Below are 24022 nucleotides of genomic sequence, written 5' to 3'. Positions count from 1 at the left end.
GGGCGGGCCGAGTCGGTTTGCGACAGCGGCGCGGGGTCCCGGCCCGAAGCTCCGAGGGGAACCCGCAGCGCGGCTCCCGGACCGTGCGCCGCTCTCCGCCGGCCCGAGAGCTCTCCTGCCGGCCCGCGCCCCAGCCTCGGCACCGAGTCCCGCGCGGGTGTGGACGCGGGACCCGCGGCCCCCAGCGCGGCCGGGACTCTTCAGCGTGCGGGCGGCCGGGGGCGCCGAGGTGTGGCCTGCGGGCGCGGGGCGGGCGCGGGTTTCCCGGAAGGGCGGCCAGTCTGTGCGGGGCTGAGGCGGGATTCTCCGCACGGAGCGCGAGGAGAGCAGCGGAAGGTAATGCAGCCAACGCGGGGATCCGAGTGGCCGGCCTGCACCCGCAGCGCTGCGTGAGGCTCCGCGGAGCTCTCGGCTCTGCTCGGCCACTAACTTCACTTCTCCCGCCGCCGGGAGCTGGGGGAGGCGGTGGGGAGGGGTGCCGGGGCTTGAGGAGCGGCTCGTAACGAATTCTCCCCGGAAAACTGCCCCCGGGCCGGAAGGTCTGCGCGCTCGCGGGGTGGGGGCGGGCTGGGAGCGGGCCGGGGGTCACGGGTGGCCGGGGCGAGGGGGACGCCGATCGGCCGGGCGAGGAGCGGTGCCCGGCGGCCCGTGCGGCCCGAGCCCGGCCGGCCGGCGCGGCGCTGAGATTTGGGGAAGCGGCGCTGTCCGGGCGGGGGCGTCCTGCGGAGTCGGCCAAAGGTGTTTCCTTTCACTTCCTTCGGCAGCTGCTGAAGATGCGGCGGCGAGCGGGGCTCGGGCGGAGCAGCCTGGCCCCCCGCGTCTGAGCGCCCGCCGCCGGGACCTCCCGGGCGCCCGGGGTCGGCGATGTGTGCCCGCTGACCGGGCGGCGCGGGGAGCCCGGACCGGAGACTTCGGGCGGGAATGCTGGCTCGGTGCTGAGTGACTTTGGGGAGAGTGAAGAAGCCCCAACATGGAGGACTTTTCTACCAGGACCTACGGCACCAGTGGTCTGGACAACAGACCGCTGTTCGGAGAGACGTCGGCCAAGGTGAGCGCGGAAGGGGCTCCTGGCCCGGCGGGGGGGGGGGGGGGGGGAGGTGTCTGTCTGTGTGTCCGCCTGGCGTCCAGCGTCTAGGCGGGTTCCGTGCGCGGCCCCTGAAGGCGCTTGTAGGGAGAAAGCTGGCTCCTCCACCCGCCTCCCTCTCGAGGTGTTTGCCCCGCCACTCGGCTCCCTCTTTGGGGCGGGGGTGGCCTGGCGCCCTGGCGGCGGGCGCGGAGGAAGTTGGCCAAGTTCTGGGCTGTTGGGGCCCTTGAGTGGAGGGCGGAGGTGGGAGGTGTTTGCACACCCGCCGGGGAGCTGACCTTCGAGAGGCTTCGGATGTGCGCCCCAGGCTTCCGTACCAGGGCCCCCCACCCTCCCCGGAGGTGCTTCTGATTGCTGTTGATCCAGGGCCATTAACGGTTCGCTGCCGAGGCGAGAAGTGAGAGTTTCTTGTTGACTTTCCTTCCAGGAAGCGGTCAAGGGTCTCTGGACCCACCCAAGCTATGGTACGTTATTTCAGGCTCTTACCAAGTCTGTTTTCTTACAAGCCTCATCCTGTGATGTCCTGGGCCAGGCCAGGAAGAGAGCGCCCTTTCCTGGCCTCAGCTTTCTTCTTCTGAGTCGTTTGGGCAAGATTAGCTTGTTTTTGTGTTGTTGCTGTTGTTGGTTTCACCTGGAAAGTGGCACGGGTGGCCTTTGATCCCTGACACATTGCGTTCAGTCTCTCAGAAAGTTGGGTGCATGGGAACCCACATCCTCTTGGGTTTCTCAGCCCTGGCAGGGACAGGATAGGGACCTGTACACCCCGCAGTCTGGGACGGTGCCCTGAATCTGGAAGCTGCCAGCCTGCTACAAGACGACTACTTTATTTTTTTTAAAAACTCCATGTGGATTTTGCTTTCTCTTAAAGTGTCTTAAGAAGAAGGTGTTTTAAGCCTGAACTCGAGGAAGGTGCTCCTTGTTTATCCTGTGGCTTTGCATTATCACAGCCCGCGGTGCACCTGGCTTGAGAAGTATGGCTCTAGTCCAGCAGATGTTTCTTTTTCTGCTCACATTATTGAGCATTATGTGATAGGCCCTGGGGGTCCAAGGAACCCAGCTAGGTGGAGGAAATATGTAAATCCTGTGATACCATTAGGTCTCTGTTATGGATGGGGTATAGAGGGGTCATAGAAGAAGCTGGTCACTTTTATTTGGGAAGCTTGCAGAAGACCCTAGGATAGCTTCTCCATTCAGTGTCTGGTAGCCTTGAGCTTTTAGATATGAATGCCTCCAAACGAGTTTGAAGAGGATTTGGAGCCTGGAGAATAGAGGCAGCTTGTTGCTTGAAGGGATCAGATGGAGGGCATCTGGCTGCCCAGCTGTTTCCAGAGCTAAGAGGTTCACTGTTTCCCCCATGGGCCTTGGCGCACAGATTGGGGTTCTGTGGAATGCAGACTCTGACCTCATTTAGCCCCATAGCCCTGGAGTACTGAGGTAGATGACTTGGTTGGTAATTGACTTATTGATTGATTGATTATTTATCCTCACCCGAGGATATTTTCCCCATTGATTTTTAGGGAGAGTGGAAGAGAGGGAAGGACAGAGAGAAATATCAGTGCGAGAGAAACACGTCAATTGGTTGCCTCCTGCATGAGCCTGGACCAGGGCCCTGACCCCGGAGGAGCCTGCAACCAAGGTACATGCCTTTGACGAGAATGGAGCCCGGGACCCTTTGGTCCGCAGGCTGTCACTCTCTCCACTGAGCCAAATCGACTAGGGCTGGACTTGTTGATTTATATAGATACTTAGAAATATTGGTGTTTTCTTGCTTGGGCCTGAATAGTCAGTGAGTAAGTTTCCTATTGCCTGTGATCCATTTGAAATCCGTCCAAAAACTGCTATTCCAAATATGTCTCTGTTTATTGAATACATTTTAGTCCAAGAGTATATAGCCCTGATATTACTCAGGCAGCTTTAGGCATTTTAACAGCAGATTTAGCTACTCACAGCTCCTTTGAGCGCCCTCTGTAATTGGATGTGGGGAAATTGTACAGAACAGAAAGGATGGTCTGAGGATGGAGAAAACATGTTTGTTATAAGTAGGTGCTAGGCCCGAAGAAGGAGAGGAATCCGTCTTCAAAGACAGCAGATGATTTCACTTGACCTGAAGTGGGCAAGGCGCAGGAAGGGGCTTCAGTGATGAAAGGACAGGACACGTTACAGTGGTGCAGTCCCATGCAGGACAGTCACTGATGGAGCAGGGTGGATTCCTAGGGCCCTGAGAAACCTTTCAGTGGCACTTGCATCCAGGTGTTCCCAGTGTGCTCTCTTTCAGATGCCAGGAAACGGACACAACAGTCATTTCCCAGTGACACTTAATATTAGTGAACTACTACTTTTGAGGAGAAAAATCTAGAAAGGGAAAAACCCATTTCTTGTCATAGTGTGACTGCTCTTCTGAGTTCTTATATTTACCTTATAACAACTGACCAGACATACAGCCTCTCAATTCCTTTATTTTAAAATTTATTTTTAAATTAATTTACATGTGATATTGTTCTGTATTAGTTTTAGATGTACAGCAAAGTGGTTAGAAAATCATATACTTTGCAGAGTGGTCACCCAGCCTGGCCCCACACCTATTTATCTTGATATTATTGACTGTATTCCCTATGTTGTAATCTACATCTCTGTGGCTATTCTGCAACTACCAATTTGTACTGCTTAATTCCTCAGTTTTAAATCTAGAAAGGACTAGACCTTAACTTTAAGGCAAAGATGACTGAAGCCCACGGAGTAGAGGAGTCTAGAGGGAAACTGTTCTTGCTTAGTGCCAGCAACTGCTAGGATTCAGCTTTCTTTCCTTTGATCCTCAAATTCCTTGGTAAGATGTGTGTTGTTGTTCTTGTTAGAACTAAGGAAGCTGAACCACAAAGCAGGTTACCTTTTTCAGTCACACAGCTAGTTCTCTGGTTAGGTTTTACCAACACCCTTTCATGAGTTGACTGGTATAGTACCTCAAAAGCACGGTAGACATTCACCTACCTATTACCCTTTCACAGGAAACTGGTGAAGTGGCCACCCATGGTCATGGAGTGAGTGAAAGGGAGTGAGATCTAGGGGCTTAATCACAAGGAACAACAACAGCCTGTAATTATTGGAATCGAGAGTCTAGGATGATTCCAGTAATTACAGGCTGTTGTTGTTCCTTGTGATTAAGCCCCTATCCCAGTGGTCAGCAAACTCATTAGTCAACAGAGCAGCAAACTGCGGCTCGCGAGCCACAGTTTGCCGACCACTGTACTAGGGAATAATAAATATATAACCATTGGGCCCTGAGCAGCGCCCTTCTGGGCAGTCCCTGAGGGACCTTCTGTCTTCCTCTGCACTGGCTGCACACAATGATTTCAGTCACTGAACTCCAACTGTATTCACTCTTTAGCATGATATTTAGGAATAACTTTACAGATAGAGTCATGGAATGAAAGGCAAAAGTAGCCAGTTCTCTATTATTACATAAGTATCTAAGGGATAAGACAAAGAAGGAAAGCTGTTCAGTTTTTCTAAGAAGTATTTCCCTCATTCCTTGGTACCTTTGGGATTACATAATGCTCAATGGGCTCTCTTATGCATCCTGGTCAGAATGTCTCGATGCTTTTTTCATCTGTCCCAAGTTCTGGGATAGATTACCTCTCTTTTAGAAGAAAAGCAAATCTGGCACAAACGCCATGGCAATCAGGATATCTGAGGCTTTTAATGCGCTGTAGCTTCGCATTTTCTAAAGAAGCACTATCCAGTAGAAATATAATGTGAGCCACGTACCTGATTTTAAATGTCCTAGTAGCCATTTTAAAAAGTATAAACAGCCCTAGCCGGTTTGGCTCAGTGGATAGAGCGTCAGCCTGCGGACTGAAGGGTCCTAGGTTCAATTCCAATCAAGGGCACATGCCCAAGTTGCCAGCTCTATCCTGGGTGTGTAGGACGCAGCCAATTAATGGTTCTCTTTCATCATTGATGTTTCTTACTGATGTTTCTATCCCTCCCTTCCTCTCTGAAGTCAATAAAAATATATATTAAAAAAAAAAAGTAAGTGGTTAAGAGCATCGGCCTATGCACAAAAGGGTCACTGGCTCGATTCCCAGGAAAGGGCATGTTCCTGGGTGGCAGGTTTGATCCCAGGTCTGGTTGGGGCGTGTGCAGAAGGCAACCAATCCATGTGTCTCATATTGATGCTCCCCCTCCCCCATACACTCTCTAAAAATCAATGGAGGATTAACAACAACAAAAGTTTTTTAAAGTGTAAACAGATGAAATTAGTTTCAACTCCATACATCCAAAATATTTTAATATATAATCAAAATACAGTTGTTTTATTATATAATCAATATAAATGGAAATATATAGTTATAAAATTGTTTTTCATGCTAAGCCTTTGAACTCCTGTGTGTATTTTACACTTACAGCCTGTCACAGTGTGAACCGGCCACATTTTAGGTGCTCAGTAACCACATGTAGTTAGAGTACTATTGTATTGGACAGCCCAGTCTTAAAACAAGTGATTGTTAGTTAGGGTGGTTGCATAGTCTGTGGGACTTCTCAGAATATGTTAATATGCTAATTTTCATTGGGACTCTAGTTGGAGAGTAGTGCTTTTTGTACTGTTTTGGTGGCCAAGTCTTTTAGCACTGGCACAATGCCCTACCCCAGTGGTCGGCAAACTGCGGCTCGCGAGCCACATGCGGCTCTTTGGCCCCTTGAGTGTGGCTCTTCCACAAAATACCACGGCCTGGGCGAGTCTATTTCGAAGAAGTGGCGTTAGAAGAAGTTTAAGTTTAAAAAAATTTGGCTCTCAAAGGAAATTTCAATCGTTGTGCTGTTGATATTTGGCTCTGTTGACTAATGAGTTTGCCGACCACTGCCCTACCCAATTCTTATCTCCCCCTCCTCCTACCCAGGAGTATTCAAGGGACACTTTCTAGGGTTTGATAGTGTTACTTAAGGAATCTCCACCCCTGCTCCTCCTTTCCCTCCCCTAGTGTGAACTAAAACCTGGAGGTATTCCCCCTCTCTTGCCCAGGGCTACCTTTAGAAGTTTGCTTTAGGACAACACACCCTTGGGGTAATCTTTCTATGTAATGGATGGGTATTAAGTTATCCTCGGGGCCTATAAGGCGGTCTTGATTTCTTGATTTGCTAGCTCACTGCCCAATCATCAGAAATCATTTCAGCCAGTCTAGACTGGTGAACCTAGCAGGGGAAGAAGAGGATGGTTCTGTCTGGGGGAGAAACCTAGTGCAGTTGGTGGGAGGTAATGTAAACCGGTTTGCAGACCAGCCTATTGATTTTCACTAGTCACCAAGTAAGTGATTCATCCTTTAAGAAGGTGGTGACAGTTCTTATCCCTGTATTCCTACTTGGATGTGACATAAGAAGAGTGAGTGACTTTGGAGGAAGGCACATCACTGGACTCAGGTACTATTGGAGGGGAACCTCTGTGTAGGGGGTAAGGAATTGGGCCTCAAGTCTCAGATTTTTGGTTACAAGGCAAAAGTTCCATGTACCCTTCCCTCCTTTTTTTATTTTTTAAGGTGTAAAACAAGGTTTTTTTCTGATGTGTAGTCCAATTCAAGCAATTCAAACTTGGGGCATTTGGCTTCTGCAAATACTAGTGTAAGATTAGAGGGGCTACTTCTTGCTTTTGAGGCGTGAAGGGTATGGGGGTTGCTGCTTTATTAAGAACAAAGCTGTGGTTCATATTGTTGTGTCTGCCAGCTGCCTGTTCCCTTGCCCAGTGCCCCAAAGGCTGTCCTCCCAGGTTTCTAGCGTCTTTCCTTTGACAGAACTTCGGGGTGATTCTCAGAGGAGAACTAGTCATCCAAGGGACTAGATCAGTTGTCCTCTTGCCTCTCACTTTAGTTGCAGTTTCTTGGGCTGGAGAAACAGTTCAGGCAGATGGTTGGCCATGACTTTTTTCTTTCCTGCTCTAATAAGTGTTCTCTCCCCACCCCCAGACCAGAGGACTGGGACTCTCTGGGGGTTTGGCTCAGGCATCTGTATTTTTAGAAAGCTCCTCAGAGGATGCTGGAGCAGAGGGAGGGCTGACATCCCGGATCTCACCCAGGATCCATGGAAGCCCAGTCCAGGCTGGCACCTTCTCGTGGACCCCTTTCCTTTAGCTGCCTCCCTGTCTTGGCAAATGTTCTCCTTTCTGTTGCTCCCTGTCTTCTCCAAACTTCTGGATTCTGCTCAGTCTACTTCCCCACCTCAGAACCTTCCTTCCAACCAGCCTGCAGCCACACTTTCCTCCTACAAGCCTGGCAGTCAGAGGCGCCCCAGCACTTCTCCTTGTGCTCTGAGGGACTTATATATAGGTTGTCTCTGGACCAGAGTATACACTCCTTGTGGGGAGGAGGCCGTGCCCTCATTTCTCCATAGCACTAGGCACAATGCTTTGCCTAGTCCTTGATTTTATGTATACTAAGTTTATAGTGAAGTGATAATTTAGCATCACCAAAAAGTAACCTGCATTCTTGGGAGATCCAGGAACATCAATAACAGGCGGAAGCTGGTGTTCAGAAAGAAACCTGGAATGCTGATACCAAAACAGGAAGTGGTGCTTCAGGCTCTCCTGCAATTAAGGTCCTCACTCTCCCCTCTCCCTGCTGAGTTTCCACAAAAAGGCCGGTAGTAGGAATACATACAGCATTGTATAAAAACACTTAAACTAAGGTCTGGCCTTTCATAAGTGGATGGTCTGCTGGGTTTTCTTCTCTGTAGATGGGTTTTCGAGGTCTGTGGTAATAGGCTGGATCTTCCAAATTGAGTCTTTTTTTCCCCTTAGGGTCAAACCATAGGCCATGTATAGGTGACCATGTTTCATGAACTGCCATAGGGACATGTGTTTCCGTGGAAATTATGGAATGCATTTGAAATTGGGGCTGCCCTGGAAATTGGGTCCAGGGCATAGCACCCACTCGGCTCCCACACATCCCCGAGGAGCCTCATCTCATTGGGAGATGAGCATTAGATGTGGTAGAACTAACACTAACACCAAACTGACAACAACCAATCCTGTGTTAATGTCAGTCACTCTGTTCTAGACACTTTATGTGTAGCATTTCCTGATCCTTACAGCAACCCTGCATATTGGACCATTGTGCAAATATGGGAATTTAGGCCTAAAGTTAAGTGACTTTTGCAAGGCAGGCATATGGTAGGAGAATAAGTCATGTGTTATCTCTTAACCGCAGGGTCCTTTACTATATACCTCTCATTCTGAACAGTAGCACATAAAAATAGGGTACTTCCTATGGTTACCAACTCTAGGGATCATTTGCCCCTTAAACATGTGGAATAGGTTTGTTTTGTATTGTTGCTGTAATCTGATTTTCATAAATGGTGCTTCAGTGAAAAGAATATATTTCAAGGGCATGGATCTGTGAGAAAGAGAATCTGGCAGAATGGGTATACAAAAACATTCACAATGGAAAGATACTTCAAAATGTGAATCTGTGGTATAAGAGAAACTCATAAAAACGTCTGTGTACTTACGATGTCGAGGGAGAAGTGAGGGGAAAGTTGATGTTCAGGGCTACACAAAGCCGTGGAGGATGTGGATGCACTGAGAGTTCAGAGCGTGAGACTGTCAGGTGTGGGCGGCCCTGCATTCTCATAAATCCTTTCTCACGCATCCGCTGGCACCGCTCAGTCTGGCGTTTCTTTGGGAAGCCTCAGAAGGATAGAACCTTTGATCAGAGAAAAGGTGTCCCCTCAGTCTCCACCCAATGGGTGCTGTCCCTAGGGTTGTCCCTGGTGCCAGCGTGAGGGGAGGCTCCTGCTGAGTCAGAGCCAGGTACCTCTGGGGACCCAGGTTAAACCCACCGGCTCAGCTGGGCCCAAACCTCCTCCCACATCCTCTCGGTAGGTGTGTTCCCAGAGGGCTGCCCTTTAAGCGTGCCACCCAGCCATTTCCAGAGCTTTCCTGACAATTGATTTGGAAGAAGAAAAGGAAAATCATTTCTGAGAATTGGCCTTTTATTTATGGTATGAGAACCCTTATGTTTGATGGGAAATGAAGAAGTTTGGACGCAAAGTTGCAAAATTGTTGGATGTGGCTCAAGGGTGTGAATCACTCCTTGTAGGCTAACAAAGGTGGGAAGGAAGGTCATGCCCTCTGGACATGTCAAACATGCTGAATAGATTGCTTTTCTTCACTCTCCCTCACAAGACAGTCACTGTCTTTAGTGACCCTAAGAACATGTGGGCTAGAGATAATAAGGGCTAGGGATAATAAGTACTGAATTTAAAGGGATGAACCCTTTAATAAAAGGATGAGCAAAGTGCCAGGGAGCATGAAGAAGGGAGTAATTCTCCAGGAGACATCAGATCAGAGGTTTTTTGAATCTTAGACCTAGAAGCAGGCCATAAGACTTAACAAGAGGAGGTGACCAGAAGTCCCAAACAGGAGGTCCAGCTTGTGTCAAAGGGGTAGGAGCTGGAAAGTACAGGAAGTGGCCAGGGGTTGTGATGGTTCCACTGTGACTGGACTCCTGCACTTGGGAGGCAAGGTCAGAGGAAGGGCGGGACTGGGTGGAGAGCCTTGAATGCTGTGCTAAGGAGTATGATTTTCTTCTGGAGGCTTTAGGTTGTTCAGTGTGCATGTACATTTTTTTTTATTCAATTATTCATCGTTATGCATACTTCATCTCAGGAAATGTGCTATGTGCTGGATGGTATTTCTTTTCTCATGGAGCATAGATGTACTGCAGGGAAGATAGGCGTTAAACAAATCTTCGTTCTTCTTTCTCTTATCAATAAGCTTCAGTCATCCTGGCCTTTTTTTTTTTTTTTTTTAAGGAGTATTTAAAAAATATCCCTCCCTCCTTCCCTCCCTCCCTCCCTCCCGACAGATAGAAACACCGATGAGAGAGAAACATCTTTGATCAGCTGCCTCCTGCATGCTCCCTTCTGGGGATTGAGCATGCAGTCTGGGCATGTGCCTGAGATCAGGAATTGAACCAGTGACCTCTTGGTGCAAGGGTCAGTGCTCAACCACTGAGCCATACCAGCTGGGTCTGGCCTTCTTTTTTTTCTTTTAATTCCCAAGCTCACTTCTGCCTCAGGGCCTTGGCACTGGCTTGTTTGCAATATCCTTCTCTCAGGTCATTGCATGTTTCATTTATTTTTCTTATAAAGGCCCCTGCTCAAATGTCACATCATCAGAGGAGATTCTTTTGACTAAAACGAAGCCCCCCATTTCCACCCTGGTTACTCTTCTTTTACCCTGTTTTATTGTCTTCCTAACTTCCTAACACTTAGCATATGGAAAAAAGTGGAGAATGAATGCTTAGCATCCAAGTTGGAAACAGGATGGATAGAAGGCTCTTCTAATGTTGAGGTTTTTGAGGCCAAAACTCCATGAAGGAAGAAATTCAATGTAGAGATGAGGACAGAGATAATTAATTGAGCCAGAGAATGGGTACAAGATTGGCAGAGAAACTGATCACCTGCTGGTCCTCTTCAAGACAGAAGGAATGAAAATAGGGGAGGAGTTTTCCTCTTTTTTTGTGGCCTTTTTATGTGTGTAAGAATTTCTGCTGCTGTATAGTCTTCAAGAGTGGTACCAGGAACCTGTTTGAGGTAGAGCTTCTAACTACTTTCTTGAAAGAGGCAGAGTCAACCCAAAATAAAAGGCCATGGAAAAACAGTGAAAGCTCAGCCAAAAACATGAATTTATGGTAAACTCAGTTAGTTTGTTCTTTTAGCTAACATTTGAGCATCTAGTCTATGCTGGACACTGTGATTGGCCGAGGGAAATGACCAGTGCCACTTTCCACCAATACGGTGACACCTTTGTACAATCAGAAGAACATTATCTGCACTCTGGGTAGTGGCAGCTCTGCTCTCCCAGTCGAATGGCAGACATGGCCCTTAGCCTCCAGGACCTTATAGAGCAGAGGAGGAGCTGACGAGTAAACTGGGAGTTAAGTTAGGACCGTTTGAAGGTTTCACAGCAAGGCTTCACCCCAGCACAGAAGCAACTGGAGTGTTGAGGGTGACTCAGCATCCAAAGCAGATGAGCATATCCACCAGGAAGTCTTCTGCGCATTGCTGAAACTGCTGACTCCACGGTCAGAGATTGGTAGGGAGGCCCTCCGGTCAGAGGTTGGGATCCAGGGGCCCTCAAACTACGGCCCGCGGGACACATGTGGCCCGCCGAGGACATTTATCCGGCCCGCCGGGTGCCGCTGCCTGTCCTGCTTAGCAGCCGACTCGTCCCGGGCCTGCAGTGCGCATAGGAATTTGTTTATAGTTGTTTTTTTAAGCTATAGTCCGGCCCTCCCAACGGTCTGAGGGACAGTGAACTGGCCCCCTGTTTAAAAAGTTTGAGGACCCCTGATAGTCAGTGGATGTGGGTGAAGCCCAGATTGAGGCAGTAGAGCAGAGGGTTGGAGGAAGAGGGATGTGGCAAAGCAGGTGCTGAAATAATTGAGGTAACTGAGACGAAGGGAAGAAGTTGGCATGAGACTGCCAGGGCACATACGTTTCAGAAACTTGAGGATGTTTTATTCCATTCCAGCTGCTCCAACAGAATACCATAGACTAGTATTTCTCTCGTGGTTCTGGATGCTGGAAGTCTGAGGTCAGGTACCTGCAGGGCTGGGTGAAGGCCCTCTTCTGGGTTGGAGACTTCTGAGTGTATTCTCACGTGGCAGTAGGGGCTAGGGAGCTCTCTGGAGCCTTTTATTTTTTAAATAAGGGCACTAATCCCATTTATGAGGCCTCCACCCTCATGACCTAAGCACCTCCCTCCTAATACTGTCACATTGAGCCTTAAGATTTTAATTTAATTTGGGAGGGGCGGGGGACACAAACTTTCAGACCATAGCAGAGGATATTACTGAAATTACCCTGACAGCCTGGCCTGGGAAGCAGGGAATGCCTTGCCCCCACTTCTGGCCCGGAGAATGTGGGATGAGCTGTGGGTAGCAGGGGCTCTGTTGGGGAGAATGTTCAGAGACAGGCAGCAAGGGACATCCAGCATGGGAGAATGCTATAGTCCCAGAGACTGGGTGCTCACATGGGACAGACTTTCAGGGTGGGGTGGGGTGGCTGACAGGACTTGCAGGGGTGGGGTGTGAAGACTGACCCTGTAGGACTGAGAACACCTGGAGAGCGAATGTGGGTCTATAGCAGTGGTTGGCAAACTGTGGCTCGCAAATCACATATGGCTCTTTGGCCCCTTGAGTGTGGCTCTTCCACAAAATACCACGGCCTGGGCGAGTCTATTTTGAAGAAGTGGCGTTAGAAGAAGAAGTTTAAGTTTAAAAAATTTGGCTCTCAAAAGAAATTTCAATCATTGTACTGTTGATATTTGGCTCTGTTGACTAATGAGTTTGCCGACCACTGGTCTATAGGGCTGCCTGTGATGTTGTCTGAAGAGAAGGACTTTTATGGAGTCCCAGAGAAAGAAGTACAGTAAAACCTTGATATAAAGGACTAATTTGGTCAAGGGGGTTTCCATTAAAGCTGAAAGTCCCTTATATAATAAAGTAGGTATTTCAAATGCCTATGTTAAAAATTTGACAAATTACTTGTAGCCATATTTGTGTAATTAAAATTAAGTATTTATGGCAGTTTTAATTTCACAGAAAAGTTTTCTCTATGTATTATTGTAATTTTAAATTTATACTGAATAGGTCTAGTAAATGTGTGCATTTACCAGTCACTGTGAGTAAACAGATGCACACAGCTGGGGCGTGGCTTAGCATCACGTGGGAACATCACCTGCACCTGTTAAAACTGCTTCAGAAAGTCACACCACGTGACAACAGAACCGATGCAATGTGATCATGTGCTAGTCATACACTGAACATTGTTTACAAGTGGTGATTCTTGGATTTAAATATGGATATAGTTGTAGATATGTAATATTTATGTCATCAAAAAATTAATAGTGTTTTTTTCAACATATGGCCTATTTGCTAAAATACGTTAAAAATAACAGTGAATTAATAACAAAAAATACCCTGTTAATTTAATTATTAGGCACACCTTGGTTAAAAGCCTCTTAAAATTGACAGGATATTAATTTTCACATATGTCATATGGACTGGAAATTTTGTCCGTGAAATCTGAAGTCCCGTAACACCAAAAATGGAGTTCTCATTGTTAACCCTTCCCCAGCCTCTCTCTGGAGTGTGGAAGGGAATGTCTTCATGGCGCTGTCCATGCGGGGTTTTCTTTTCTGCGAGGGGGTTTCTGTTTTGCTCCGCGTCTCCCGGGGCGTGAAGGACCAGCTCCTCAGCAGGAGTGCCGTCATGCCTCTGACACCCGTGCTGGTCCTGCTGTAGCAGAACCCTGGTAACTGGGCTTGTGCTCAGGCTGGTTTCCTGTGGATAATTTCCATAGGGTCAGTGGAGCCCAGCCTGGAGCCTCCACTAGATGTGGGGCCTTCGTGGCTGGCAAAGACATGTCCTTTTGGGCAACAGGACCAGGCCCTAGCCTCTGTGTGCTGGGTGTCCCTCATGGAGCAGCAAGGCCACTCACTGTTCTGAGGAAGGTGGGTGAGGAGAGCAGCCTGTGCTGTGAGAGGCACTGTAAGGAAAAGGCTGTCTGTGAATCCTCTGTTTCACCATCTTCACAGCGTGAGTGCCAGCAGTATGCCGCTCTCTAGGAAGGAAAACAGTAGGCTGTCTTCCCCAACCTCAGTGAACCGCCAGTCCTCATTGAAGAGACAGGCAATACATTTTATTTTGGTGCAAGAACATGGGTAATGTGATCCTGGAGCCCTGAGACAGGAACATCTCACGTCCTGAGGGGAGGGACCAGAGGATGATGCCCAGGAGGTGATGTCTGAGTTGAGCTCTGAAGGATGAGCAGTCACATTGGGAGTGTGGCATGTCAGCCATCCCACCTCCCACCCCACACCTTACTCCTTTGGGAACATTCTGCCTTTGGCTTTTCTATGGGTCAGTATAAGAAATGATTGTGGATGAAGTAGCTGCATGTTCTGTCCTCGTATTTGCATAGACCCAGGCAACAAACTCTGCGTAGACCCAGGGGAAGTTTGCCTCTTGTGACCCAGCATGCTTGCTTTTGTTAGTGAGAACTTATAAACCCCCTTGAATTTCCCACTTGGCTGCCAGGAATCTTCCTACTAACATTTGAACTTAAAGCAGAAAAGTTTTCTATAGTGAAATTCTTTCCTGTAAACTCTTTTCATTCCCAAAACCCCTTTAGAAATTATTTCTTGCTCTTTTTATTGTTGCTTAAACGGGTTAAGAGTTTTACTAGAGTAGCACAAGTCCTTAAGTCCATTTGGAAGCAGGCAAAACATAAATTGTTGTGGAAATAGAAGGTCAAACATGATATGACTCTTCTTAGCATTTCACACTGTCTGCTAGGATGTTTCCAGGTTGCTGAGGACAATTGCCAGGTTTGGTTATTTGGGATGTTATTGCCCATTTCCTTCCAGGGCCATCATTAAACAGCTGAGCATTTGAAATCAGTTTGGGGTTCGCTGTCTTGTAGCAAGATGCTGGCTAATGAAGCAAGATTGGGTGGGGGCTCCTCTAATTTTTGATTACTGGGGAGTTGGCCTTCTACTCTGGCCCAAGTGGTGATTGATGATCCTGAGCCATAAATTAAAGCAGGAAGGGACCAGAGATCATTTGATTTGATAGACCCAAATGGGTTAAGGGATCCTTTTAAAGTTACACAACTAGCCAGTGGCAGAACTCCGTTGAAAACCTTGGTCTTTTGACTAATTTCAGGGACCACTTGTATTGGTGTAAGGATTCTTAGCCCTTTGAACTGCTTGCTAGGCTTGCATTTTGCATAAAGCATTGGATAGGAGACCTTACCATTACCTGTGTCATTGAATCTAGTTACCCATTGGTAAATGGAGGTAAGATGTTCCTTACTTGCTTGACAGGTAGAAGCCATTTGCATGTATGTCCATTTTTTTCTTCTTCCCCATTTCAAAGGAAGATGAAGATGTGTGGCTCCTACTCCTGCTCTTCCCTCCCTGACGGCCAAGGAACCTCACTTCCTTTCTCCTAAGTGCCCTCTGGCGCTCTGGATAGTGTAAACTTCCTGAAGGTAGAGACGGTTTCATTCATTGTTGTGTGTTTGCATCTGGAATATAGTAGATGGATTTTTCTTTTATTGAAATATAATTGAGATAATGTTTAAATGAACAAATAACTTATGAGGTTATATATCAGAATCCCTCTCAAGACTATACATGTATATTTTTATGTTCATGTGCTCATATCTGCATGTATATGAGTTAAGACTATCTCTCAACCTGTTGTTGAGTATTTGTCTTTGGGAAGGACATCCTGATTCCCTATCCTATCATCTCTGCAGGTAAGGATCAAGGCTGGTTTTGATCCTGTCAAGCTTCCTTGGGGAGTGAAAATAAGCAACAGTATCAAGTTTAAGGCTCTGGGAAGGGAGAATGGTTTTGGTAGATGGAAAAAGGTAATAAAACTGGGGAGGAGATAGCGCTAGTTTCTGTGAGAAATTAAAATAATAGGGACTGGCTATACTAGTGGAAATAATCTGAGTTTCAGTTCATTCCATAAACAGCAAAAATTAAATTTGGTAGTCTCTTTTCCCCAAGTACTCTATTTCTGATTTGGAGCCTATCAATTCTAAAACTCCTGAAATACTAATTAATTGGCTGTTTAATTGTTCTCTATTCTTTTATCTTTGGAGACTGGGAGCTGGGGGAGCTAATAAAGCCCTGAGAAACAATCTCTGGGCCCAGGGAAAGGTCTCTCACCTTTGACTTGGACTTAATCAGTATTCAAAATGGTTTCATTTAGAATATAAACTTTAGAGCAGTGCTTCTTAAAATTTTAAATGTGCACAAAAGTCACCTGAGTAGTTGTTAAAATGCAGATTCTGATTCAGTGGGTCTGGAGTGAAGCCCAGTATTCTGCTCTCAGCTGGGGGCAGTGTTGCTGGCCCACAGAACACACTTTGTGTAGCAAGCATTTAGAAGAAAGAGCCTAAGAGTGAGAGGTCTTCCAAAGTTAACTGTTTTTTTGGCTCTACTCATGGTTACTTTGATAGCAGAAGGTCTGAACCCAAGGTCTTGGCTTGGAGAAAGAATACCCTGTGAGAAATTCTCCTGCCCTTTGCCAAATAGTTCATCCCATCTTGGGAGCCCAGAGAGACTGCGTTATAACAATAGAGTAACCAGTATTTATGTAGATGTCTCAGCGTTCCATTTGGTGAACGCTAGAAGGCAAGCAGGGTAGTAGTCATTAGTTTAGATATATTTTCATGAGTGATTAAAACCAGTTAGGCTTACATGGATAAGTCCGACAATCTGAAAAAAAAAATCACTTATGAGGAACTCTTCATTCCTGGAAGATAAACACTTCACGGGAATACCTTGGCAATAGGCTTTTCGAGGTGTTAACTGCCACTTGGTGTCTTTGTCTAGACCAGCAGTAGCGTTCTAGGTTGCTCTTCCAGTGAGGAGGATAAATGGAATCTGCTCTGTTGGTATTGAATCCTGTCTCCATTACTCATTGGTATTGAGAACTTGGGCAAGTTTTCAGTTTCCCTGAGCTTGTTTTATTCTCATAATACCATTTCATCCCAGGACTTTCAGAAAAGATATGCAAAAACTTTTGGCATAGTTACTATTCCTCACCATTTTCCCCTTCCCCCCGCACACACACACACTTTGATCCTGGTTGGCAACTTGCTGTTCAGAGATGAGTGATTCTTGGCTACCTCTCACCTGAACATCTTCACTGGCTTCTTTCTGTTGGTAAGAGGAATGCTGGCAGGTATGCAGACTTCCTTAAGCTTTTGCAAATCCCTGGAGATTATAAATAGTTGGGAGCAGATACTCTTGACTTCTCAGCATAGACCATAAGAGTTTAGATGAACCTTTTTCACAAGGTAGAGTGGTAATAGACTATATACACATTTATGTTAAACACACACACATTTAAAATTTGTGTTGTGTGGGAATAATAGTGACCAGTGATTAGCCCCTGGGTCTCTTCTCTAAAAATGGTCGGCATCGCCCTGGCTGGTTTGGCTCAGTGGATAGAGCCTGTGGACTGAAGGGTCCCGTCAAGGGCATGTACCTTGGTTGTGGGCACATACCAGTAGGGGGTGTGCAGGAGGCAGCTGATCGATGTTTCTAACTCTCTGTCCCTCACCCTTCCTATCTGTAAAAATCAATAAAATACATTTAAAAAAAAAAATGGTTGGCATTCCAGGCTATTATGTGCTGTGTAGACTCCCCTAGCTGGGGCGGTGGTAAGATTTGGTCGGAGCTTCCTAGGTGAGAAAGGGTGTGGCAGGTATTCAGTTTCCTTTGTACCATGCAACACTGACTTGCACTGGCCTTGGTCTGGACAGTGGTTTGTCCTTGGTTAGTTAGAGTAGGCACACCCCATATAATTCTTGGCTTTCTTTCACTCTTGCCTCCCAGCTCTGCCTGCCTCTTAACTTTGGATTCTTATTTTTCAGTATGAAATGAGTGTTTAGTTGCTGTTTTGTGCTGGTTCCTATACCCTTCCCATCTCTGAGCTTTTGTTTATTCCATATCCTGCTGTTCTCTGCTAAAACTTTACCAAGACAATCTGTAAGATTACTGATTCATTACTCAGCTTTCTCAGAAATAAGACGGCTTGGTTTTATTGGCCTTACAGTAGTGTTTGCTCATCAGGTCTTAACTCCTTATGACCTTATTCTGTAAACTCTACAAATAACTTCTATAACTTAATACATATATATGGTCTGCATAATTAATATTAGTAACATATGTATGTGAAGTATTTAATTTTTTTATGTCCCCATAACTGAAGCTAAGTCTAGTCAGAGGCCCTGATTTAGGAACCCTGTTTCGAAGTTGCTTCTAACTTGCTGCGTGACTTTAGGCAATATTTAACCACACTCACCGGGCCTAAATGTACCTTAACCTGTAAAATTAAGATTGGATTCAACCAGAAGCTTTTGAAACCATTGTGGTTTGTTGGGGTGAGGATGGGAAAGACAAGACATTCAGGGGGTTTATATATTGAAGACTTTTCCCCATTTAATAAGTTGGAAAAAAACTCATGATGGCACTTGACATCACTACAGTCTGGTTCTTTTCACCAAGGATCTGGGCTGGCCATCCCAGGGCTCCTGTCTCTTTGCTCCTGCTCCTACTGTTCTAGCAGCACACAGATTTTTTTGTAAGCCTCAATGTTCCCCATTGAATCCTTCTCCATCTTCAAAAGACTTGAGTGTAAAAAATGTCCTATCCTGTGGACGAAATGGGGCCATATGTTAAACCTGACAATCTCAGGAGGCCTGTGTGGTGGCCTTACAAACATAGGATGGTCTGCAATTAAAACTTTTAACCAAAGCAGTTTATGGTGGGTAGCCTTGTCCTAGGCTAAAAAAATCTCCCCTGACAAAGGTCAGTTTTCACCTTTACCAATAAGCCTGTTTTGTTTTTTTTTTTGCATCTATAATAACATACCTTTGGAATGTCAAAGTAATTTCCTTTTTCCAGACCCCTCAAAGCAGAGGCACCACTCTGTGGAGACCACAGATCCCTCATTGTTGTTAATTGTTGACTGTTAACCATCTATCATCTTACTTTTTATACAATCCCAGAGGTTTCCCTGCTTTGCTTTCTCCTGCCTCCCTAATCTGTCACAAATAGATTTCATGTAACCCACTTACACCTTCTCTTTTGATTGTAATGTATAAATTAAGGTGCAAAACTGGCATTCTCTGGAGCATTTTCTTAATCTGTTGAGATTTTGCTCCTAACAATTATCAATTTGGCTCAAATAAACTCACAAAAGTTCTCTATAGGTTTGAATATTTCTTATATTGACATCCCTGTCTTCCCAGAGTACCTTTTTCCACTTTGGCGGCAGAGTACACTTTGCCTTTCTGGCAATTATGTATGTGTAAAGAGAGGGGCAGGATCTTTATTTCTTCACTAGAGGCCCGGTGCACGAAATTTGTCCCTCAGCCCAGCCTGCACCCTCCCAATCTCGAGGGATGTCCGACTGCCCAGTGGGATCAGGCCTAAACGGGCAGTCGGACATCCCTCTCACAATCCAGGACTACTGGCTCCCAACTGCTCGCCTACCTGCCTTCCTGATTGCCCCTAACCGCTTCTGCCTGCCAGCCTGATCACCCCCTAACACTCCCCTGCCAGCCTGATTGCCCCTAACTGCCCTTCCCTGCAGACCTGGTCCCCCACAACTGCTCTCCCCTGCAGGCCTGGGTCCCCCCCAAATGCCCTTCCCTGCAGGCCCGGTCACCCCCAATTTCCCTCTTCTGCCAGCCTGGTCACCTCTAACTGCCCTCCCCTGCTGGCCTGATCGCCCCCAACTGCCCTCCCTTGCAGGCCTGGTCCCTCCCAACTGCCCTCCCCTGCTGGCCATCTTGAGTCCACATGGGGGCAGCCATCTTGTGTGTTGGAGTGACAGTCAATTTGCATATTACTCTTTTATTAGATAGGATTCTAATCATGCAGTGCCTAGTGTACTTTTCTGAAAGTGCCATTGATCTACCATATGGCTCAAAAACTCTTCTCTCTTTCAGGATCGAATCATCAATTTAGTTGTTGGCATCTTAACATCCTTATTGATTCTAGTAAGTATCTTTATTTTGTGTCTCACCTGGGCTTTTAGCCAAAGTTTTAAAAACTTTAGTATTGTGGTTCAATGAAGTCTTCAAAAAAAAAAAAAAATACTACATTAAGACTTTTCAATTTTATTACCACTTAAAATTGCATTTAGTAACTCGAGTAGCTAAATTGGTTTCCACCTGCATACATAGTTGAATATGTGTAATAGTACAAGTCAAATAACTTATTTTTCTGAGTTCGCCTAGTAAATAAGTAATGTGTCAATGTCTACCAGCAACTCCCTTCTGTACATACAGTATCCTATAGGTCCTCACTTTTTTTGCTAATATCTTAAGTTTACTTTGTTCCTTAAAGCACATTCATCATATTTTGGGTTAAAAATATTTGGTCATATTATACAGCCTGTTTAATATAGGTTGGTGCTATCACAATAAAATAAAAAACAGCTATTTCCCATAGTCTGAGAGTGACATTTCTGTGGTGCATATTCATTAAATGTAAGAAAACTTTAGGCAATTTGTTAACAAGGCTTCTTGATAAAAAAAAGAATAGGTATATTGCTGTATCTATGGTAGAAACAGATCTCCATAGGGCATTAGAAATCCCTTTCAGTATTTTTCATAATGTTAAGCAAAAACAGTTTTGGTTTTATTTTTTTGTTGGGAGTATTCAAAATAACAAAAAGGTTAGAACTTTTCCCAATGTAATTATTAATCCTAGGAATGATGTAATTATTAATGCTAGGAATGAGGCTAAAATGCTTTTTAATCTTTGTTAATGAAGAGATTATTTTGAGGTTAGCTAGTTATACTGCTCTTTGTTTTGTCACCTTTCATAAAGGAGGAAAAAGTTAGAAAGAGGAAGTACTAAATGAAGTAATAGTCAAGCAAGTATTTTATTAAACATTACATTAAATTAACATTCCATAAGGCAAATCTGGTGATAAATATCATTTTACAGTGTGAAGTATGTTATATTACATTGTCTAACCAAATTACTCCTAAGGCCTAATTTCTCTTCATACAGGTAACGCTGATCAGTGCTTTTGTTTTCCCTCAACCACCTCCAAAACCATTGAATATATTTTTTGCAGTCTGCATCTCTTTGAGTAGTATTACTGCCTGCATACTTGTGAGTACTGTTTAGAATTGAAATTGAATATCCTGGAGGGCTGAAGGTTGCTGTACCTGGATTAATTCCCAGCTCTGGGTCTATCTGAAAGGGTATCTCTAATTACAACCCCACCCCCCAAGGATGTCAGAATTCTCAATATTAATAGCAGGGTTTTCTTTTTTAATCTGAATTTCTTTCCTCTTAAATCCCAAAGTTGTAACCTTAAAGGGAAACTTCCCTTGGTGCTAAAAAATGGAAAAAAAGAAATACTAAAAAAGACTTAGATGGCCGAAGATTTGTTGTACTTTACTTAATGCATCTTCCTTCAAGAAGTGCATACGGGGCTCAACAGGCTTTGGGAAAGGCTATTCCTGCTCTTATGGGAAGAGATACAGCACTAGCGCTCTGGATTTATTTCTAATAATTAAAAAGTCTGTTTTAATTTCTGTGCTTACCTCCCCAAATGAAAGTAATTCTCCAGGGGAACCCAGAGCTGCAGCTGTACTTGTCACTACAGTTTCAATTTTACTACAAAGCTTTTCTTTTAGGTGAGAAATAAAGATGGTGGTAGGCCTCAGTTGGGTATTAGCCAAGTGTTCAGTCATTCATTAGTTGGCTATTGTTTCATTTCCTTTGATAAGAGGAAGAATCAACACAGTAAACCCCTTAAGAGTATTTGTTTTGACTCACATAGGGCTTGAATCATAATAGCAATATGCTCATTTGACTTAAGATTAAACAGGATCTCCAAACTTCTAATGCACCGATTCTGCTGTCCTATGATCTGAGGGGAGGACTGGCCACCTCACTTTAGGAGCCTTTGGAACAAAGCTACCAGAGATGCTCTCCTCCCACCCCCGGCCTAAAGCCAGAAGTGACTAACTAATTTAGTTTAAACCAAATACATGCATATGTAAGCCCAATTTTGTACTGGCAGCCTGAACTGTATATAAATTAAAAAGTTGTTGCCCCTTCCAGTACCTAAAGGAACTGTATCTTTTACTCAAATATGAAGGGGTGAGGAAAGATAGGTTTAATTGTTTGTATGGGAAAATATACAAAAGAATAAACTCTGGCATACTTTTAACTGCAAACCTACTTTTGCCCACCCTGTATTTAAAACATCCGAAAGGGACACATTTTTGAATGACTGCCAAATGATTGGTGGATGCTGTTGGTTTGAACATAGAACAGTGTTAACTGAGCAAACAGGAACAGTATGATTTTGGATGCGGAAACTTAGTGGCACTACTTGAATGATAAAGAATAAGAATTAAATTCTGGCTGCATTAAGTCTCAGGAATGTAGATTAATACAAAAATCTGTCTCATCCAGGGCAAAAATAATTAGTTGTATTTTAAATACTTGAACCAATGGCTATTACTTAAATTTTTATTTAATTCTTCTTCTTTTAGATCTACTGGTATCGACAAGGAGACTTAGAACCGAAATTTAGAAACCTAATTTACTATATCTTATTTTCTATCACCATGTTATGTATATGTGCGAACCTGTACTTCCATGATGTGGGAAAGTGAGGCCGCCAAGGAGAAAATACTTACCAGGTCTCTTCAAAGATATACACTAGGACTGTGAATAAAAGCTGGATAAGGTATGCTGAAGAATCTCCCGCACAAGTCTGATACATGATTTTCATGTTAATTGTAAATCTAAATCCCCTCTTGCAGGGGAGACATTATATAGATCACTTTGCTTTTTTAAGGAGCTGATGTTGCACTTAAACATTCCAACCCTTAAACCTCAAACAGCACAAGTGATTTTCACTTTTGAAATTGAAATTTTTTATAATGTAATGGCATGGCGAAAGGCTATGTAACAATCAATCTTGCATTTTAAGACAAATATTCTTTTATTTCTGTTAAACTGAATATACAATTATTGTTCCCTAGGCAACCAACTCTTGCTTAAAACTACAATTTGTTTTCACATTAACAAAACAGAGATGGGTGAAAAGACAATTTGATTGTGAAGATCTAATTACAATAATAAATAAAATAATTTATACAAGGTCGTTTTTTTTTTTTTGTTTACTTTTCTATAGAGTCATATATGTTAAAGCTTTAAGAGGCTAGTTTTGGTTTAACCTTCTCTAGTACAGGAATGACTCTTCATTTGTTTCATTTCATTACAGAAGCAAATTTTGTTTTTTTAAAATTGCCCGAGAGGGAGAAATTTTATCACACCCTCACCAGCTAATGCACTAAGTGAACAGAAAACTGATACCCTCCTTAATTATTTTCTGGGTACTTTATATTGCAAAATGCGTAAGAAATGGTCATAGTATAGGACAGGGAACTTCCTTCCCATTTCATTTTACTTCAAAGTGCTAATTTTGTAAACTGATGACAGTGGGTTCTGAAGAAGTGAAAACTGAGTTTTGACACAACCATTATCCATAGTCCCTTTAAAGTAATAAAAAAAACAAACCTGTAGTGAATATTTTTATCTCTTAATGCTTTCTTCTCTACCCAGCCTGAATCAGCTCCCAATGCCAGCAATCAGTAAAACCAAAGGAAACTGCAGCACAATCACCTCCTAGGTCTGTGTCCTTGTATGCTGGTCAGTCTCAAGCTAATGATCTTTTTGAAGAAGGTCACTGGTAACTCCAGACCATGTTGATGAAATATAAACAGGCTTACTTGGGACTAGACAGAGATTCATATCTGATCATCAGAGATGAATATTACACCATTTTTAAAACACAGTAAACTTTGGTGATTTAAAACTCTTCTCAGTGGCTGAAGTGAATGAAATTCCCTGCTAACAGATGGCACTTACCACAGGGATCTATGTATTTAAGACCTCCCATACTATACTTCCATAAGACTAGACCTCAACGATATATTTAAAGGAGGTAAAAAGTCATAGCAGCAACACTGTTCGTGGCTTAAGCACTGTATGTATTTAAAAGCCAGAGGAATGGTAAGTTGAGCCTCTTGGGGATTTCTCCTATTTCTTTGGGGATGTTGTAATTAACAGTGTGGCTTCTTTGCCTGAACTACCTGTTTCTAAGAATTACCTAATGACAGTTTACCAAATCTTCAACATCCTTTGAGTCTTCTGAAACAGGACTGCCCAAAGATGACCCAATGATATTTGATTCTTCTCGATGATGTTGGAATATGGGATCTGTAATGAATTAAATTTCAAATCAGTCTTAAATGTATATAACATATATATTTCCTAATCCATGCATTCTACCAAAGTGCAAAATTTAATAAGAAGACTAA

General features: G+C 44.6%; 2 protein-coding genes across 3 annotated transcripts in view; one reads left to right on the top strand and one right to left on the bottom strand.

The window, feature by feature from the left end:
- Positions 1 to 22803, top strand: TMEM243 (transmembrane protein 243). Its single transcript, XM_080663237.1, has 5 exons — positions 1 to 336; positions 765 to 1048; positions 19613 to 19663; positions 20685 to 20789; positions 22187 to 22803. Exons 2-5 carry the CDS (start codon positions 971 to 973, stop codon positions 22307 to 22309), a joined length of 357 nt encoding a protein of 118 aa, XP_080519363.1. The 5' UTR covers positions 1 to 336; positions 765 to 970; the 3' UTR covers positions 22310 to 22803.
- Positions 22627 to 24022, bottom strand: part of DMTF1 (cyclin D binding myb like transcription factor 1) — a 47673-nt gene continuing 46277 nt past the window's right edge. For both annotated transcript variants that reach the window (XM_080663235.1, XM_080663236.1), the window contains one exon: positions 22627 to 23921. In XM_080663235.1, coding sequence (XP_080519361.1) covers positions 23812 to 23921 — 110 coding nt within the window. In that variant the 3' untranslated portion in view covers positions 22627 to 23811. The remainder of the gene's footprint in view (positions 23922 to 24022) is intronic.

Source organism: Plecotus auritus, assembly GCF_963455305.1.
Source record: "Plecotus auritus genome assembly, chromosome: 4".
Classification (NCBI taxonomy): domain Eukaryota; kingdom Metazoa; phylum Chordata; class Mammalia; order Chiroptera; family Vespertilionidae; genus Plecotus; species Plecotus auritus.
The sequence above is the reverse complement of the archived record's forward strand: the minus strand, read 5'-3'. Positions and strand labels throughout refer to the sequence as shown.

Bases quoted from the DNA above. Each gene is read 5' to 3' on its own strand.
- TMEM243 (XM_080663237.1), top strand. From the start codon at position 971: ATGGAGGACTTTTCTACCAGGACCTACGGCACCAGTGGTCTGGACAAC. The intron at 1,049-19,612 runs GTGAGCGCGGAA...TCTCTCTTTCAG, and splicing joins TCGGAGAGACGTCGGCCAAG to GATCGAATCATCAATTTAGT. The intron at 20,790-22,186 runs GTGAGTACTGTT...TTCTTCTTTTAG, and splicing joins GTATTACTGCCTGCATACTT to ATCTACTGGTATCGACAAGG.